An 18,222-nucleotide genomic window follows, 5' to 3' on the forward strand; every position below is an offset into this window, starting at 1 on the left:
AGTGATGGGCAAATCAGAAACTATCGTTTATTGACAGTAACAACAATAAGCACTTACTTGCTTATAGTACTTTAGAATATTTAAGCATAAAATACTAATAATAAAAATTAAACTTTTAAATATTACACAACTGGCCTAATCTTAAAACTTTCTATATATTTGTATCTTTCGTACCAGTTCACACTTGAAAACTGTGACTTCATCTGTGACTCTGATCTGCTCGCATGTGCAACGCCCCATCCCTAAATGTTTCCGGAGTCGAGGAGTCCCCTTGTTTTTATTTCTGTTTCTCGTTCAGTTCGTTAGTTGGCCAAAGCCAACGGCTATGTTAAGTGGCCCCATACACACAGATACGCACGCATACAGGCGCACGGAGAACAGGGTTGCCTGCGCGCCTGCAGATATGCAAATGGGTATAGAAATTTAATTACTTGCTGACATTTTTGGTGCCTTTAAATTGGCAACTTGTTGGGTAAATTATGGTCGTATTACTTTATTCTCACCTATGTAGATATATGATGGCTTTTCTAAAACTGACAATATGTAAGGAGAAAATTCAAGTCAATAATAGCTGTTTCCAACATGGCTTTGCTAAACAAATTCTTTTGCTGCTACTCGATCAGCACTGGTGTAGTTGTGATAGCAAGTTCCTATGTAATAATCGATTTACTTCGCCTGTTCTATCACCTGACTATCTTCTATTTCCCAGGGCCTGTTTGTAAATTGCATTTTGCTTGTGATCGTTAAATGAATTTTCATTAACTTTTCTTCAGTTCGACATTGGTATTTTGAAAAACACAGTGGCGACGAAGTCCACGATCTAGTCACTGTTACAATGATGAAGAATCGTATTCAGGTTATCCTAGTCCTGCTGGTCGACCTTTTGACGGATATTGGATTGCTTTTGAGCGTGAATGTAAGTAGCTAATTTTATAAGTTTAGTTAGTTTCTCATACTTAGTTATTAGTCTGGTCGAATACCCATATTGATTTGGATGTTGAAAACGATATTTTTGGCCCTCGTCTACTTGATCGTTATCCTGTCCCTTTCATTTGCCTATAACCACCTTATATTGGCCTTGATTTTCATTCCCATATTGGGTAAGATATATGGGGCAAACTAATTATTGGTTTTAAATTAATTACTTTTCCCACCCCAAGCAATGGAAATATATTTCCTGTTGATTGTGACCCTGCATTTTGTGGAACTAGGTCTACCGAGTGACGTGAACGACGAGAGTCCCGATGAAACAGCCGTCTAAGTTCTGAATGGTTTTATGTGCTATTAAAGAGATCCTCAAAAAAAATAAACACAATCGTTAAATTAACGATTTGCCATGCGAACAACTCGTTTAAACTGCAAAGGAGTGCGGATCGAAGTGCGAGGGAATCGAGATGGTGGATAACCCAGCTGGGAATGCCCTTAGCCTATCAATGTTTCCCTTTTTGCAATTAACATTTGTGGAACACACGTAATTACAAGATTACGATAAGTGATAAGCGACGGCAACGGCAAGAAGGATGCACAAGTTGGCCAAAAGCAGTTGGACGGGTTCGCGATGCGTTTTGTTGTTGCTCTTGTGGCAGTTGCATACACATATATTTGCATATGCCAACCGCGCTGCATATGGTAGCCAATTTGCTGGCAATACCAAAACCAATTACGCAGATGCACAGGGAAATAGAATTTATAGCGAATTCTTTACAAATATTCTAAGCATTTTTGGTTAAGTAAGAAGCTGTTTCTACAGTCAGCCAGTTTGAAACTACACAGCATTTTATTTCCTTTTACAATTCTAGTTTTAAAACTAATAAATCGGGTTGTTTTTCTCTGTGTAATATATACGCAATACGCACAGCCCAATCAGCCAACACAGAGGTCAGTGCCAGGCCAACCCGCCCACACACAAATCTGTGGTCAGAGGAGGGCGTTCGTCGCGTTGATGAGCAGGATGATGCCATGATGCCATGATGCGACGATGATGATGTGGATGCAACCGAACTGCCGGGCGGCAGGCAGGCACAGATGCATTACACAAACGCCGGACTGACCACACCACAACATTATTGTTTAAATTGCAAAGTGATACATTTGTGCCGGCGGACCGAGAGTTTGCCTTTGGTTTTAGCAGTTTGCAAACGGAATGCAGATGGCTCCCAGGATGATTGGGTTAGTTAAAGCCCAATTGTGTTTGCCGTTCGTTCGGGCGTTTCATTGGGCTTAAGTTTAAGCAGATATTTGAATGCAATTCCTGGCAGGAAGCTGTTTAACAGCTATGCATTTCGATAGCAAACTAAATAAACAAGCTGCCAGTTGTGGAAAGTTTAAGCGAGCTTTGAATAGTATGATTAAAGGTTAAGTTGATTAATTGCAATTCAAGAGCTCATTTGGTGTCATTCCTTGCGGGCAATATGTTTATAATTATGCAAAATTAGGTAACATTTTTGGGAATTATAACTATATTACATTGACATAATTGCCATTGTACGTAATGTGAAAAGGTTTAAACAGATTATAGAAACCTAATTAATCATAGTCCATTATCTTATTTCCTACAAAGAGTAAAGTTGAAGTGATTCTTTGCTAAAGGCTATTAGTTTGGGCAGCTTTTGTATGAAACACTTTTACATTTATATAATTAAACTAGTTCATGCTATAGTTAACATCCTGATAGAATGCTAAACATCAAATTAAGTTTTTAATTGCTACGCTCGAGCTTAAACTTACGCACGACTAAATTGAGTTGGGCATTTTTAATTGGATAATTGGGAAATACTAATGCGACTTATGCTTCCTACACAAATCCCGCGTGGAAAGACAAAGTGTGGCAAGTGTTGACTGACATTCTAAGCCAATGTCAGCTGGCTGTTGGAAAGTTGAAAGTGGAACTGGTGCACACGTAAATGAAATCAAAATCAATGTCAACAACAGTGAAATGTCGAGTGTCCCGCGGGGACGCAAAGGATGTCAGCCAGGATGGCAGGATGCCGTCAGTGGGCGGTGGATGTGGCGTCAAAGGAGCCATCGCCTTTGAAGTGCTCCCATTACTACTAAACTGGCGTTACTACGGCGTAGTAAATAGAAGCTAAAGCAAATAGCGCTGACGTAAAGGGACCAAAAAGGGGGAATCCCCTACACGGCATGACAGCAGCGCGCAAAAACGTCAGTTAGCTGCAAAAAAGAACAAGTTTTAAAGAAGAACCGGGTGGCCGTTGGGTAATGTGGGTGTGGAGCGGGTGTCATGGGCGGCAAATCAACGCTGGCAAAAAAACACTTTGTGCGCGCGTCAAAGTGTTAAAGAAAGTAAGCATCCATCCACACACCACCCAAACCACCCAAAACCACCCACACACAACTACAGAGAGCCGGCCGGGAATGATGGGAGATGGGTTTTTTTTCCCGGAGCTTTGTGTACATATTTGATGCGCTTTTTTTCCTCCCACCCGGCTCGACAAAGTTTTCGGGCTTCCTTTTCGGTGCGGCGGCACTTGCTTTGTGGATGCCTCCATGCATGCTGGAGTACTCGCAATTCCGGACTCCGAAAAAGACTCCGGATTGCAACTGAAGGAGAGAGCCGGAAAATAAAAAAAATAAACGAAGAATCCGAAGGCTTATCTTTCAGCCAAACACTCGAGCGTTTTTGGGGCTTAACGATGTTTGGACGGCCTTTGTCCATTTGCTATTTCCATATTGACTTGTCCCCTGCAGGTCCCTTCTGCTTCAGTTCTTTGCGCCCCTTTTTTAAGCTGCACTGGGAAAAACTTTCAAGGAGTCATGCAATATCTATCTATAGAATTCAATTCAATTCAATTCTATAGAATTCAGCCCAAAAAATTTGTAAGTTTCTTTTCTAGACTTCATATCTCAACTTTGCTTATAATTCCCAAGTGCTTTTTATACAGAACAGTTCATATAGAGAGAGGATCTATCGATTAACTTTTAGATTTTAAATAGATTGAATTGATGAGAATTGAACATTTTTCTGAGTGCACACTTTTTGAGCCTGGGTCAATGCTTTTTGCATTTGAAATATGCCGGCAATTACCGGGCAACTTTGCCATATTACAACTGCTGAATTATTAGTGAGCTGCTTTTTTCAGCTCATTAGCGTCGCATCTAGTGGAAAAGTGTTTTTGGTGGGGCCGCAGAGTTGTTGTAGTAGTGGTAGTAGTAGAAGTAGATGAAGAAGGGGGTACTAAATTATGCGCAGTGCAATCAAGTTGAGTGCGTACTACAGTCTAAATAAGTAGTAGTTGTTTAATCATAAAAGCATTGCGCCGAGAAATTGTCAGCCTTTGGGCTTTGACAACACGAAAAAGAGCTTAAAGGAAAACGCAAAGCGGCAAAGGAAGGGGCTAAAAGGCTGGGCGAGGGGCGGGGAGCGGGAAGCTCAAAAGTGCAGTTGAAACCACATAAACAAACGCATACAGTGGGCACTCGAACAGGCGAAATGCCTTAAATGCAGTTTTTGTCTATTTTGTCTATGGTTTTTTAAGCTTTTAAATTGAATGAAGAATTAAAATAAGGAACATTACCATCAAGATTTGCATGTAAATATTTAATTTGAATGGTAATTGTTCATATATATATTGAATTTTTGCTAAAATACCTATTTTTTAAGTTATGGCATTAGAAACCAATAAATATATATATTAATATGGGAAAAACATATCGCATGCCTCAAGAGAAATCACTAAACTAATCACTCTCAATTTATAATTCAATCACTTGGAAATCACGCAACTACATTGGTTCACATTAGCGAGCGATACCTGTAGTACAAAAGCCTTTGAGGGAAATGAAGCAGCGATATCAGCGACCCCCATTCCCATTACAAACTGTCTATCCCTGCGGTTTTTTGAACTCAAAGGCCTCGCTACTCGTCAAATTAATCGAACTGCCATCAAATGCTTGTCAGTTCGCAGCTCCTTTGGCAAAAGCGATGCCCTTTGTTCGAAATGAAAGCACAGAACTTACCATTTTTGTACTGCCAACTGTTTGAGATGCCAAAGCAAATCAGTAGAAAGCCGATCAGCATTTGTCGCCAGCCCACTCCGCTGTTAGATTTCGCGCATGTCGTCGCTTTCGTTGTCACATCTTGAATATTATCTATAACTTGGCACAATTGAGGTTCGATTTCAGCAGACTTTGTGTATGGCTCGAGAGCCATCTTATTTTGGAAGCACTATCTCCGGAATTTTAAGACATTTGGCGCAAAAACAACAGATGACGCGACCCGATCGCTTGTCTTTTGTTAGGCCCACATGATAATCACACGGAAAAACTGCAAGTGGAAGAGAGAGGGTGGTTTGAAAACAGGTCGCTATCGAGAATCTTTCACTCCTAGGGTATCAAATAACCCCATTGTTTGTAGTTACTTTAGTTTGTAGTTACTACGTATCTTTTTTAATAGATATATATTGGTTCAACTGTTATGACTACCATACGATTAAAATTTATTTTAGTTTTGATCACGTGTAAGTTAATAACTTTCAGTTCCTATGCTCGCACTTTTGTTGCGCAGTGTAAGCTAGCTGTTGCTGTTGTTGTTATTATTACAGTCTTTCAATTGAGTTTCCCGCTTCTTTGTTGGCCAGTGTGATCGTCTTGTTTGCATGTGTGCGAGCCACCAATTGTTGTTGTCGTTAAGTAGCGAGTGATAAGCAATTGTGCAACTGTGTGAGGGCCACCACACCGCCACCACCCCCTCCGACCCAACTGGTCGCCAAATTGAAATACTGTAAGTGATAAGGTGACTCTGGGTAATTAGGGAACCTCTTTTGCCGCTTCCACGGCGCAACAAGCCGGCAATCTACGAATTGCGGTGTGCGCGTATGTGTGTGCAACTCCCAGAAAGGCGCTGCGCTGCACTTTCCAGTGGAATATTTCACGACGCAACCAAAACAAACGCCGTTTGCCGCTGGAAAATGCAGCAGCAGCAACAAAGCAACAGAGAGCAAGTGAGAAAAAAACACACAAACACACGCGCACACACGCACAGACGCACACACACACTGGGGGAAAACAGAACGTCTTTCAAGCAGGCCGTAAATTTAGATGCCCGAAAATCTCCTGTTTTGTTTTTAGAACCATTTGATACACATTCCAACAACAACAACAGCAATATCTCGCATGCTGCACAACAAACACGAAAAGCACGCCAAATTCCACAGTATCTATGGTTTATGCCCGTTGAAAGTGTATTAATCGTCGCCGTTTCATCGTTATTTGTTGTTCAACCAACGCAATTCGACCGAGCGCAGCCATTTTGTGGTTACTATGTTTTGTAAATATTTGATTTACTTTTCACTGAGTTTTCCGTTCGCCGTGTTGCCGTGTTTTTCGTCTCGCTCTTTCGAACAGTGTGACCGCACTGAGGCGACGTATGCAGCCTCCAGTATGGCTGTCCCTAATTTGCCTAAATATTACCAAATACCAAAACAGTGTTCTAAATATACCAAATATAATGGAAGTAGAGTACACGGTTGGTTGGAAACCTTGCTAAAAAGACAGAACACCATTTTGTTTTAATTATTTTTGAATAAAATTATATATTTTCATCAAATGGCGCTAAACGAACATTTCAAATATGTTGAAATTAAACTTTTACCCAACCCCATTTTTTTTTGGAGGGACTTCACTGGAAAAAAAATTATATAAAACATTTCATGAATATCATATATATATATGAATATTATATTAGTTTTACATTTTTAGAAATTACAACATTTTTTGTATATATGTTCTATTCTTTTATAAGCAACTAAGAAAATATTAATTGATTTTTCAAAATGTTATTAAATTGTTTCAGCTGTTAAACTTGTGGAAAACTTTAAGTTGACTACTTTCACATCTAAACTGTATTTTTTGTAACGCCAACATTAATTTAAAATTTCTTAAATTACATCTAGAGCAGAGCATTTACAAATGCTAGGTGTGATTATCCATGAACTGCAGTTCCGACCACAGGAGCAGGGCGTTCGGGGGCAAAGGTCGCGGCTGCGGCGAAAGCAACATCACTGCCTGTCTTTCCATATCCACTTCGGTTCTAAGGATATTTAAATAACAATCATATATAGCTAGTTAATATGAAGTTTAAGTTCAGCAGCACTTACACGCAGCAAAAACCGGCCACGTTGGTGCCAATCACATCGTCCTCCACGGACTCGGCAAAGCTGAGTGCCAGCACATGATGGATTAGGGCGGGCGTGGGTGTAACCGCCACCACCTTGGTCTTGTTGTCCTCCGCCTTCATTCCAATTGGCATGCAGGAGTCGGGCAGCGGCGGTGCGCCGATCTTGTACAGTCGCAGGTCCTGGAACTTCACCTCGAAGCTGAACGGATAGAAGGGCGCCCTTGCATTGCCGTAGAAGTACTCCTTGATGCGCTGATCTCTCGCCTCGTGTCGCAGTTCCTTGCTGCGCTCGACGACGCCGCCACTCTTGGGCAGGAGAACCACATGAACTTCCTTGGGCACATCCCGAAGCAGCTCGTTGTATAGTCGCTCCTGGTCCAGGACGAAGATGGCGCAGGCTCCATAGGCTTTGGCCGCGTGCAACAGGTGCGCGTAGCCGGATCCCTTTACCCAGCCACAAGTGTTTATAATAATGCCAGAGCTTTTTGCTGAGAAGATGGAGAAAATTGCAGTTTATATATTGAAAAGTGCTCAGATTTGATACACCTTCCGAACTTACTTCGCTTGTTGCTATTTAGGGATTGCAGCGTTACCTCGGCCATTTTGGAAACCACGGCATTGTACAGCACGCTGTTACCGCTGGGCGACTTATGGCCAAAGTGATAGACCAGCGGCGCTGTCTTGGCGAATCCCTCCTCGACGTTCGCCGGTCGCTCGATGAGAATGGTGGCCACACTGCCGGAAATGGCTATCGAGCCCTGTCCAACATCCAGGTCGGCGTACAGCGGTCGACGACCCACGCGCACAGCATAGTTAAGCAGGATGCGGCAGAGAGTGCTCTTGCCCACGTCCATGGGACCGACGACCATGGCCACTGGTCCGTAGCGATCCTTCTCCTCGGCCTCCATGCGGAATTGCTCCAGTGCCGCATGGCAGTTGACGTACTGCACCATCGGCGTCTCCTTGGAGATGTAGCACACGTCCATTTTGCCGGAAACGTGGAGCACACAGCCCTGGTACGTGAAGATGGCCACCTTGGCGCCCACACCGAACTCGTACTGCTTTTTCTTCACCAGCTCCGTGCCGAACAGCTCCGCAAATCCACTGACCAGCTGAAATCAACAATTTGCTTATAAATTACGAATTTATTGTAATCCGAAGAGGTTTTTGGACCACTTACGGACACCAACACTTTGGCGTCCTTCTGCTCGATTTCAAATCGCAGCTCGGAGTCGGACTCCAGAGTGTAGTCTTTGCCATGGTCCTCCGACATGGGTGTGTCTTCAGTGCTCTGCTAATGTGTTTTTATGGCGAAATAGGGCAATTATCTAAAAATGTACGAGGTAAACAATTTCGCATCAGCTGTGCATTAGGGATGGGAGTCGGCCGATAGCTGTATAGTAGTAATTAATCGATTTGTGGGGGGTATACATGATCACTGCAAATTAAATTAAAGTACTGGACTTCTTTAAATAAATAACATGTATTTACGTAAATATTAATTGGTTCATAAATAAAAATATTTGAATTCTCAATTGTTATAAATATATTTAGTTAGTCAGTGCCCATTGAAATCCTCGTTTCATCGGTAATGGGTATTGTTTGCTTTGCTTGATACGGTCACACTGTCACACAAAAAGCGGGAATTCTTTCAAAAATTTCGTTTTCGTTATTTTAAACAAGTACACAAAATTTGAAAATGCCACGACACAGTAGAGTCAAGCGCGCACCCAGGCCGTCGGCGAACAACTCAAAGTCGCCGAACGACGATGACACAGCCTTCCGCTCGCCGGAGCCAGAAGACGGCACCGACTACGGCCTCGAGTTCACCACCAGCCAACTGACGCTTCAGGAAAACAATCGGCGTTCCTCGACGATGCGCAGGGACGCCGGACGGAGGCAGTCGCCAACGAATGGTAGCTCCGCCAGTGGCGAGGAAGAGGACCAGGAGAATCGCCATCCCAGAGCCAGACCGTCGCAGACGCGTCGATTGACCGTGCAGCAGGAAAGCAAGACGCGGGCAGCAGGGCCAGTTGCTGCGCAGAACCAGACCAGGCGGCGCAAAGCGGCCAATCCCATGAGCAGAGCCAAGAGGATGGATCGCGAGATCCGGCGACTGCAGCACCATCCCGGCACACTGATACCCAAGCTGCCGTTCTCGCGTCTGGTGCGGGAGTTTATCATGAAGTACAGCGACGGCGAGCCGCTGAGGGTCACCGAGGGCGCCCTAATGGCCATGCAAGAGTCCTGCGAAATGTACTTGACGCAGCGGCTCGCGGACTCCTACATGCTAACCAAGCATCGCAATCGCGTCACACTGGAGGTGCGCGACATGGCATTGATGGCCTACATCTGCGACCGGGGTCGGCAAGCTTAGTCCAAGAGAGAAGTTTAGGCGTAGTTTAATTATTTGTTTGAATAGTTTTGTATATTCTTTGTAGTGTTTACGTAAAGAAAAGTTAAAAGAAATTGTTCAATCCCCTTTTTTATACCATTAATATTAGCTTTAAATAAATATTTTTGCTTGACAAGATTGTTAATTTCACTCAAATTGTTCGAAGTAATCAATTCACTCAAATAACTCGGCATTTTTATAGGTATCGGGATGAACTCCACCAAATAAATAACATGTCATTAAGTTACGTATAGCAATTCGTTTTATTTCTAGTTCTTGCTGCTTGCTTCGTCTCCATTTTCATGTACAACATAAAACATAATCCATAATAGTTTAACTATAAAGTTGCCGGCCAGCGCCGTGCGAGCTACAAACATAGGTTTTCAGCTAGGATTAGGATGCATAAGATGTAGTCACGCGAAACGCACTTAAATTATGGGCCTAGTCAAGGTAGGTAGTGCGCTTTTTGAAATGAGTCACCATTTAGAATGTCGCTGCCCTTCGGACGACCTCGATGAGTAGAGAACTGAGCACTTAAACGAGTAACATGAATAGATAGATTGATATAGATACTGGCCTCAACTGAACTCAACAACTGCGCTCGCACTTGATCTGCTGTCTTTCGTGGGATGGATCGATTGCCAATGGGTGGTTGGTTACAGGACTTAAACGTAAGTTGAGCTTTCGTCGAGCTATTTTCGGGCTGGCGGCTCTGCTCTCTTTTTGGCATTTGCACATGTGTGAATTGGCGCAGTAAAAGTACTGCTGTCTAGATTTATTACAACTTACACAATCATACAAAATATTGGTATTTATTTTCTTTAAATATTTAGCCATATAATTGATATCCGGAGACTGCAACAGTTCTTTCTCCCAGCAGCCCTAGCCACTTTGCCTTCTTTGCTACAACGACGCGTTGTAAACTATATCCTAAAATGTAGGAGCAACATCATCTTGCTTCGCCCTTTCGCTAACTTCACTATCTGCTTTATTGTTTAGTTTCATTTCGTTTGGTTGTTTCTCAGTGGTTTTGGTTATGGTTATTTAGCCAAAACATCGACGGTGAATTTTGTTGGGTTGGTTTGTATTACTTGCGCTCCCCATTCGCCTGCTCCTACGAGTATCCCTCGGTTCTAACGACGTAAATTTGTAAAATTACTAATTAATGTAGCGGATAACCGGAGCCTAGTGCGGTTTGCTCTTCGACTTCCGATGCGCGCTGCCGCCGTTCTTGTCCGCACTGCTGCCAAAGTTGCTCTGGCTGCTCACCGAGGCGGTGGCCGGATGCTGGGTCGCGCCCTTGGGCGTGTACGGTATCCGGAAGAGATCGATGCGCAGGTGCTGGCAAATCTCGAGGCACACCTGGGCGCAGTAGCGCAGCAGATCCTGGGTGCCCCAGATGAGCGTGAACCACAGCAGCCAGATCTCCGGCACAATGCAGTTGAAGTACTGGTTGAGGAACAGCAGCGAGGGGCCGAGCAGCGACCAGTCCAGATACTCCATCTCCGCCTTGGTCATGTGGGCGATCTGCATGGGAATACATAGTGATTAATGCAACGTGTGTAAAGTAATAGTAGGAAAAGGTTGCAGCACTCACCACCAGCTTATTGGTGACCTTGGCGGCCACCATGCCGAACGCCATGATGTACACCGATGCGTGCTCGGTGAAGAGGTTCTGCGGCGACTTCTGGGCAATCATCAGGGCGGGCAGCACCACCAGCGTGAGCGGAATGCTGGGCGAGAGGACACTGGTGCCCTGTGGGAGCATGAAAGTGACTCAGTTAGTGGCCATCGATCTGTGGGCACGTTGTACGCTTGCAAAGTGTCACCGCTGTGCGCGTGGGACGACATCAAACGACTGATGGGTGGTTGGTTGATTGTGATCTACGGCACATTTTGCAAGGGTCACAACGAATCCGGGATTGTGCACAAACAAAAGTGAACAAAAATTGTTTTGGCTTTTGGTGTTCGGGGTTCAGCAATTTCCCCTCCAGACATGAATGCTTCACACTCGAGGGGAAATTGCGCTTACAGATTTGTTTAACACATGTTTTATTTACAAGGTCTAGCGCTATTGGGCGGGTGTGTGGGTGGGTGGGTAGGTGGGTGGGTGGTTCGGTTGGTTGTTGTGGGTTTTAAAATGCAAAATGTCAGTATACGAAGCCAAGTCACCAAACGCAAGCACAATGCCCAAATTAAAACAAACTACATGCCATGCCAAACTGTCACCCAAATAAGAACTACGAGCTAAACAAATAAATAAACAAGGACGTGCACTTGGACCGAAAACAGTAGCATTACTCTAGGTACTTAAAGGCAAGACGTTCAGGCTATCAGATCTGTACTGTACTGTAATGTATATTGTGTATCTACTGTAACTACTGAAGCCGATTTACAGTGCGTTTAAGCCACATAAGACATAGGATACCACATGAAGTACATATGTAAGTATGTTTCTGCTCCCAAACGCACTGCACACCAGGACATGATGGACGAGGCTATCTCGATGGGTCTTGTTCTGCGGTTACAACTTAAACGTTAGTTTCTTACAGCAACCGATGATCCGTTCTTGCCGCAACCTTCGGTCAAAATGCATTTCGTGTAGCGCAGTGCTAGAATCAAATCAACGCCGCAGGCCACATAAATTGGCAGAAATCGCGATTCGCAGTTGAAGTGCGGCAGCTGCCAATGTCAATAAATGCGGATGGTAATGGGGTTTTGGGGTTCGTTTTGGATCGATTGATTCATTGATTGATTGATTGCGTGCGGAAGAAAAGAACGACGCGCATTAAAATTTCATTTGTCATTGCGAAACAATTGCGGTTTTTCCAGATTGCTTTCGGTGTAGCAGAAGTGTGGCTTAAAAACCTAAAGGATAACGTTTTACAAGCTCCAGATCTAGATAATATGCTTAGGCTAATAAATAACTATAATAACAAACACCAATAAGTGTCATTCGATTAGTAACTCAATTAAAGTATAATACCACTTAAACAACTAGTTAAACCCAAGCAGCAGCATGCTTTCAATGGCATTCAATGGATATGGAGTTTTAGTCGATTTCAGGGGGGAGGTATGATTAGGATATTATCGCGTGCTAGGGGCCAAACCAAATTCCAGAGCCCTCCACCGAACGAGCCGAAACTGCAAACCATTTCCAAATCGAATTCAAAGTTCAAAGGAAAATGCAAAAAGGATATTAGTAGAGAACCCAAAAAGCAGAACCAAAGATTAGTTAAGGATGGTATTTATGGCTACGGATTGATTAATGACCCGCTTTTAGTTTTTTTAATCTTTTTATACTGATTTCATAACCGCCTCGTTGTTGCGAGATTTGGGTGCAATGCTTACAGCAACTGAGGAGCCGTTTTTGCCACTGCCGCCTTGAGTAAACATTTTTAGGAAATTGATTATATTCAAGGCATAACCGAATGTGATAAATACTAATATTGTGTAATTCCATGAAAGGCCCACGATTGGTATCTAGTAAAGATGAAAGATTGCAAGAAAACGATTAAATTTAGAATCTTCGACTACATTCAGAGGATGAGGTAAAGAGGTTTGGTAATAAGTTGCTAAAATGTTTGGATTACTAAAGGAGTGTTTGTGGAGTGTTAAGAGTCGCATCAAACTGTGAACACCCCATCACGCTAACTTACAAACTATGCTTACGAATATATACGAAATAGAGTAGATTTTAACATTACTTTTGGGTTAAATAGATATGTAGTTCCAGAACCGATAGACAATAAAGACATAAATAGTATTATAGCAGGACCAAAAATGTCAACTGGACAATTGGACAGGGCAAATACATAGATCGATATTAGGCTTTACTAGAAATTAGCTTAAGTTTCGCATTCAGCAGCCTCAAAAATAGTTATTGTGTATGAGTTTTTTTTTTTAATTTTTTGTTTTTTTTTAGGCATGCTCTCGTTTTGCTTTCGAATAGATCTTGTTTGCGTGGTGTCAATAGCAACAAAGCGGTAGTAATTATGTTTGCAGCAGCCGGGCCGTTCGAACCAAAAGACACATGAACACGAATCAACAACGGCACAGATTAAATAGGCAAGCAACTGGGGGTTAAAAGACTGGGATAAAGAGGGGTTAAGGGTTTATCCTCACGCCACGCACCTTCCTCGAAACTCAGCTGAGCTGGTCAGCAAGTAGAAAGCTAGTTGAAAACTGAAAGTTCTTCCAATTTCGATTCATTTTTTCTTGTTGAGCAGCCAAAATTAATTTTTGTTTTGTATGTACTGGTAGTAGTGTTCTGTGTGTGTTTGTGTGTGTGTGGGGGGTGTTAGGGACTTACAGCAACTGTCGAGCCGTTCTTGCCAACACCACCGGCTTTAATGACGGAAAACACATAAGTTAGGGAGAGCAGACCGCACACAATGGTCGTCACTGCCGGCCCATACCAAAGCTGTATACTGCCAATGCCGATCTGAGTGTTATATGTGCGTGTGGTGTTGGTGTTTGTTGGTGTTTGTTGTTTGTTAAGTGGTTTTACCGCGACAGACATTGGATTTCGGCAGGTTTGTTTACAGAGGCGAGCGCACAGTACGCAATATGTACATAGAAGTAGAAGGTATTAGACATTTGCAATTACTGGTAGTGGTTAAAGTTCAACTAGAATCTATATGACAACTATGCATAGATATTTCAGAGAGCTGTGTGTTTCGTTCGGGTACCTCAATAACCTAACATCTTTCGTGGTTTCCTAACCATGCTAAACGAAAGAAGAAAAACATGGGAACTCAACGATTGGGTAGCTGAATTCAAAAACTAAACTAGCACGCCAATTCGCATTGAACAGAACTTAAGGTAGCCGAGCCGAGCTTAAACCTAAGCAGCCTAAACAAAAACTCGACCTCTAAACTCTAGGATAAACGTAACGAAATAAAACTCTTAAGAATATGCTTACATAACTACTGAAATAATTAAAGGGTATGCAAAGAAGTTCCGGTAGCACTCATCTTCGCTGGGCGCCTTCAGAACCTCGCCTACCTTGGTGAGCCAGATCTCAGGACCCAGTGCAGCCGAAACCAAGTGAATGGCTATAATCGAGAACTGAGCCTCCGTCACATCAATTCTGCCGAACCGCATCGTTCCAGACACATACGTCTGCCAGTGGGCGCAGTAGAAGAGCGCAATAGCACAGAAGCACTGCAAGAGAAGTCCAGAAGTTAACGCGCTCTGAATAATTCGTGCGTTATCCACTCACCTGGAAGAACAGCCAGTTGGGATAGTGGCCCAGTTGGCAGGAGATGCACGCAGACAGGGCCACGAACACTGTCGATATGGAGTCACAGCCATGGTCGAAAAGTTCGCCCAGCGGGGATGAGGTATTCGTGCGTCGCGCCTGCTTCCCGTCGATGGAGTCCAGACTCTGGTAGATGAACAGACCCAGCGCGCAGAGCAAGCAGGTCCAACGCGGCGGAGCTTCAACGCCATTTGGACTATAACTAAAAAAGGATTTACAAAACAAGATAATTAAAAACGAGTCAATAGTAACAGAGCTTTCATGGGAATAGTTTCTTTTGAATTATTGATTAGGCCACCCCAAAACCCCCGATTATTTGTCTCATTTCAATTTATAAAAGAAACTGCAGTTTGAATTGAAAAACCCCAATCTAAATATTATTGTAACCTGACTACGCACTCGCGTTTATTTATGTTGACATTTCCGTATTACATTTCTGTGGAGTTTCATAATTTCTTGTAATTTATAAATGAATACAGAATACAGAGAATTAAAACTGTGCGGTCTGCCAAGCGTAGAATTTCAAACCGCTGCGTGTGTTTCCATGTCAATTAGCCCCCCAAAGCCTGACGTCAGCCAGCATACGATCGCCTGATGAGCAAAGTTCCCAAGCAAAGCTCCTTAATTATCAAAAGTAAAAGTAAAAAAGTAAGTAAAAGTAAGTAAAAAAAAAAAGAAATCACTACTTTGCGGCAGCCACTCGGAATATGTGCCCGATAAGCGAACTGCTATCTCCTACAAAACGTCGCCGAATCAGCTGACTTCGCGTTTCCGGCTCGCAATTTCGGTACACTACCAGCGACGAGCGGTGCGAAGAGAAGGCCTCATTCCAGCTGAATCATCAGCATGCACAGAGATCGACACTACTTTATCGAGTTCCACTGACCTAGACAAGGTTCAGCTAAATCCGCGAGCGGTCTGGCTGGCAACCAGAAAGAATCATTGAAATTATTAAAACAAATACGAATGTGCCAACAAATGTGGAATAATAATAATAATAGGTAAAGTGCAAATAGAACCGGTCTGCTCTTTTGGCGGCGTTTTGTGAATGAGTATATAGATTCTATAGCATGTATTTCCATCTTTAAATAACAGGAACCGGTGACACGTGAGCAGCTTTAAAGCTGATTCATCTGCCGGGAAGCGAAGTAAGATACGTAAGATACTTTTCGGCCTCTTTGATTGACATGCCAGCGCTCAGAAGCAATCAAGCCTAATGGGCACACGTGGGCTTGACCAAGTGGTTTATTAATATTACATTTCTCAAACAGTCATAGCTATATTTTAAATAATTAAATTCACATGACATTTGCCCCTCTACTTAACTTTAGCTCACATTCAGCTGCTAAAAACAACAAGCTCTCAGTGTTTTACTATTTTCATACCACTTTTTCACTTACTCACTAGGTGAGAAAGATCAAGAAATATGGAAATACACTGCTTTCTGGGCCATATCATTAGAGAAACAAGCTAAGGTTTTCTCCACAGCCCCAGTGAAAGTCTCTTTCTAAATTTAGTTCTTGTTATGGCGGCAACATTTGTGTTTCTCAGCTTTGGAGTAGCGAAACATGCTCAAGTGCCGGACTTTGTTGGGCAGGCCCATAAAAATCAATTAGAAATGCAAATTGTCATTCTAATTCAATCAAAGGTATCCCAATTGAAAGGCAAACAATTGGAAAATGCAAAATGTGCCCCCGGGGTTAACTCAAGTGAACTTTGCTTTATCAGGCTGCGGCTTTGTGAAATGCTTTACTTCTTGACACCTGTTGGTTTTCAATGCAGTACTTTAGCAGTCTTGAGATGCAGCGATGATTAGCCGCCTTTGTTTCTTTCTACTTATCGTTAAATGTTGCCTTTTTTGCAACGCCCTCAGGCTAAAGAAATGCGTCATAAATGGCGACAAACGACAATGATTGCGATTACTTATAATTCGCGCTGTTCGTGTGTGGATGGGTAAAGTGGCGAGACGCCCTCACTATCTTATCGCTGGCATAGTTTGTGTCCAGGTTCGGGTGTTTCACAGAATCCAGTGCCTCCTCGCCACCCTCGTGTAGTCAGTTGGCTAGTTAGCATGGTTATGGAATGATACGCTATCGCCACGCATTACGAAACGCGAACGGGTGGTGGCCTGATTTTCTTGTTTAGCTAACTAGCAGCATTTATATGCTGTTTTCTAATATTTTAACTGACTAATTGGGATTTCAAATGAAAAACCTACGAGTATTGAGTGTTTGTAACTACTACAGTTGGCGAAAACATTGCTCAATTTATCAATGAATCCAAGATGTTAAGCTTCAAAAGCTATGGTTTTTAGAAAACAATTTCTAAATCAGCAAAGAATTTCGCTTTCTGGCACACCAGTGCGGCAAACTGCGAACGACAAGTGACGGCTGATAGATGGAACAAAGCAGCTGATGATGATCCCCGCAAAATGTGATGAAATTTGCTGGCTAAACATTGAGTCCCAAGAAGTTGATTTGCCGGGGTAACCGGCAAATGGCGACCAGGTTCTGTGGAGCTCACCAGATTAATATCAGGGTGGTAACCACATTGAGGATCAGTCCCACGATGGTGATGAGATTGGGGGCCAGCCAAAGGGGCGTCTGGGCGACCAGCCAGTTCCACCACGGCTGCAGCAGCGGATCGAGCAGGCTGGCGCTGAAGCAGGAGTATTTGTGCTCGCTGAGCTTCCTCAGCTGCTGGGCACTCAGGATGTGCTTGTCCCGGTAGGCGAGCAGCGCCATTTTCCCCCACCTGGTTACGTCGTCCGATTCCTGCGTCGTCGCGCTCTCCTCACGCTTTTCACTTTTCACTTTCCTCTGACCTAGCGCTTTTCCCTCGCGCGCATTTGTGTACGTGTACTTGACGTATGCGCGCGTGTGCGTGTGTGTGCGTGTGTGTGCGTTTGTGTGTTCGCTTTTCCTGGCTATTTTCACACGTGGAGCGCGATGCTGGCGCAACTACGGAGCGCGCCTATGATTTGCGTTTGTCAACTGCGGCGTGGTCAGTTTTACGAACGCTTGGATGCGCACGGAGTATCTGCACTTGTATGTTTACTTAGAAAATTTAACTTAATTGGACAACCGTGCCGTCGAGTTTTTTTTCTTATTGCCTATGACCAGTGTGACCGCGACTGTGACTGCAAAATAAACCATCTGCGCTTGCAATGAAATACCAGAAAAGAACGATGTTCTTATCTTTGCGATAACACTTAGCCCAGACTCAGCCCAATTTAACAGCAGTCTTGGTGTTCTCTGTTAGTTGCATTTTGCTCATAGCTATTGAATATCGTTGCGATATTATTTGTGCAGCTTGTAACACATATTTTTAATATTTCTGAAATTTAAGTAGCTCAACTTAATTATTTACTATATAGCACACGATCATTTGCTCTGTTATTGAAACAGCCACATTTACAGTTTCCTGTTA

The 18,222-nt window shown here is 43.2% G+C and overlaps 5 protein-coding genes across 7 annotated transcripts in view; 2 read left to right on the plus strand and 3 right to left on the minus strand.

Moving 5' to 3' along the window:
* The window catches only part of LOC6609007 (low-density lipoprotein receptor-related protein 6), a 29,490-nt gene extending 23,117 nt beyond the window's left edge, over positions 1-6,373 (minus strand). Inside the window, exons 1-2 of the mRNA XM_002033676.2 lie at positions 6,304-6,373; positions 4,978-5,284 (exon numbers count right to left, since the gene is read on the minus strand). Of these exons, the coding sequence (XP_002033712.1) occupies positions 4,978-5,170 (193 nt within the window). The 5' untranslated portion in view covers positions 5,171-5,284; positions 6,304-6,373. The remainder of the gene's footprint in view (positions 1-4,977; positions 5,285-6,303) is intronic.
* Positions 574-1,271, plus strand: LOC6609008. The gene is made up of 4 exons (XM_002033677.2): positions 574-718; positions 774-916; positions 968-1,100; positions 1,161-1,271. Exons 1-4 carry the CDS (start codon positions 583-585, stop codon positions 1,259-1,261), a joined length of 513 nt encoding a protein of 170 aa, XP_002033713.2. The 5' UTR covers positions 574-582; the 3' UTR covers positions 1,262-1,271.
* A 405-nt stretch (positions 6,374-6,778) lies between the features above and the next one.
* Positions 6,779-8,513, minus strand: LOC6609009 (protein CLP1 homolog). Its single transcript, XM_002033678.2, has 4 exons — positions 8,316-8,513; positions 7,695-8,247; positions 7,116-7,623; positions 6,779-7,048 (listed from the first exon to the last, which is right to left on the minus strand). The coding sequence occupies exons 1-4, from the start codon at positions 8,406-8,408 to the stop codon at positions 6,931-6,933; spliced, it is 1,272 nt and encodes a 423-aa protein (XP_002033714.1). The 5' UTR covers positions 8,409-8,513; the 3' UTR covers positions 6,779-6,930.
* Positions 8,514-8,736: 223 nt separating this feature from the next.
* Positions 8,737-9,781, plus strand: LOC6609010 (histone H3-like centromeric protein cid). Its single transcript, XM_002033679.2, has one exon. It carries the CDS (start codon positions 8,835-8,837, stop codon positions 9,510-9,512), a length of 678 nt encoding a protein of 225 aa, XP_002033715.1. The 5' UTR covers positions 8,737-8,834; the 3' UTR covers positions 9,513-9,781.
* LOC6609011 (cholinephosphotransferase 1) lies at positions 9,775-17,981 on the minus strand. 3 transcript variants are annotated; one of them, XM_032716758.1, is made up of 6 exons: positions 17,317-17,981; positions 14,755-14,995; positions 14,538-14,696; positions 12,081-12,212; positions 11,128-11,286; positions 9,775-11,057 (listed from the first exon to the last, which is right to left on the minus strand). In XM_032716758.1, the coding sequence occupies exons 1-6, from the start codon at positions 17,535-17,537 to the stop codon at positions 10,716-10,718; spliced, it is 1,254 nt and encodes a 417-aa protein (XP_032572649.1). In that variant the 5' UTR covers positions 17,538-17,981; the 3' UTR covers positions 9,775-10,715. The 3 variants fall into 3 exon arrangements, with proteins under 3 accessions (XP_032572649.1, XP_032572648.1, XP_032572647.1); XM_032716757.1 differs by lacking the exon at positions 12,081-12,212 and adding an exon at positions 12,882-13,013; XM_032716756.1 differs by lacking the exon at positions 12,081-12,212 and adding an exon at positions 13,843-13,974.
* Positions 17,982-18,222: the final 241 nt, after the last annotated feature.

The sequence above is a fragment of the Drosophila sechellia genome, chromosome 2R (assembly GCF_004382195.2).
Source record: "Drosophila sechellia strain sech25 chromosome 2R, ASM438219v1, whole genome shotgun sequence".
NCBI classification, from domain to species: Eukaryota; Metazoa; Arthropoda; class Insecta; order Diptera; family Drosophilidae; genus Drosophila; species Drosophila sechellia.

Bases quoted from the DNA above. Each gene is read 5' to 3' on its own strand.
- LOC6609008 (XM_002033677.2), top strand. From the start codon at position 583: ATGGCTTTGCTAAACAAATTCTTTTGCTGCTACTCGATCAGCACTGGT. The intron at 917-967 runs GTAAGTAGCTAA...CTTAGTTATTAG, and splicing joins GATTGCTTTTGAGCGTGAAT to TCTGGTCGAATACCCATATT. The intron at 1,101-1,160 runs GTAAGATATATG...TCCCACCCCAAG, and splicing joins GATTTTCATTCCCATATTGG to CAATGGAAATATATTTCCTG.
- LOC6609009 (XM_002033678.2), bottom strand. From the start codon at position 8,408: ATGTCGGAGGACCATGGCAAAGACTACACTCTGGAGTCCGACTCCGAG. The intron at 7,624-7,694 runs GTAAGTTCGGAA...CCATCTTCTCAG, and splicing joins CCTAAATAGCAACAAGCGAA to CAAAAAGCTCTGGCATTATT. The intron at 7,049-7,115 runs GTAAGTGCTGCT...AAATATCCTTAG, and splicing joins GTGGCCGGTTTTTGCTGCGT to AACCGAAGTGGATATGGAAA.
- LOC6609010 (XM_002033679.2), top strand. From the start codon at position 8,835: ATGCCACGACACAGTAGAGTCAAGCGCGCACCCAGGCCGTCGGCGAAC.
- LOC6609011 (XM_032716758.1), bottom strand. From the start codon at position 17,537: ATGGCGCTGCTCGCCTACCGGGACAAGCACATCCTGAGTGCCCAGCAG. The intron at 14,996-17,316 runs GTGAGCTCCACA...ATCCTTTTTTAG, and splicing joins ACCACCCTGATATTAATCTG to TTATAGTCCAAATGGCGTTG. The intron at 12,213-14,537 runs GTAGGCGAGGTT...TGACATTGGCAG, and splicing joins CTGAGATCTGGCTCACCAAG to CTGCCGCACTTCAACTGCGA.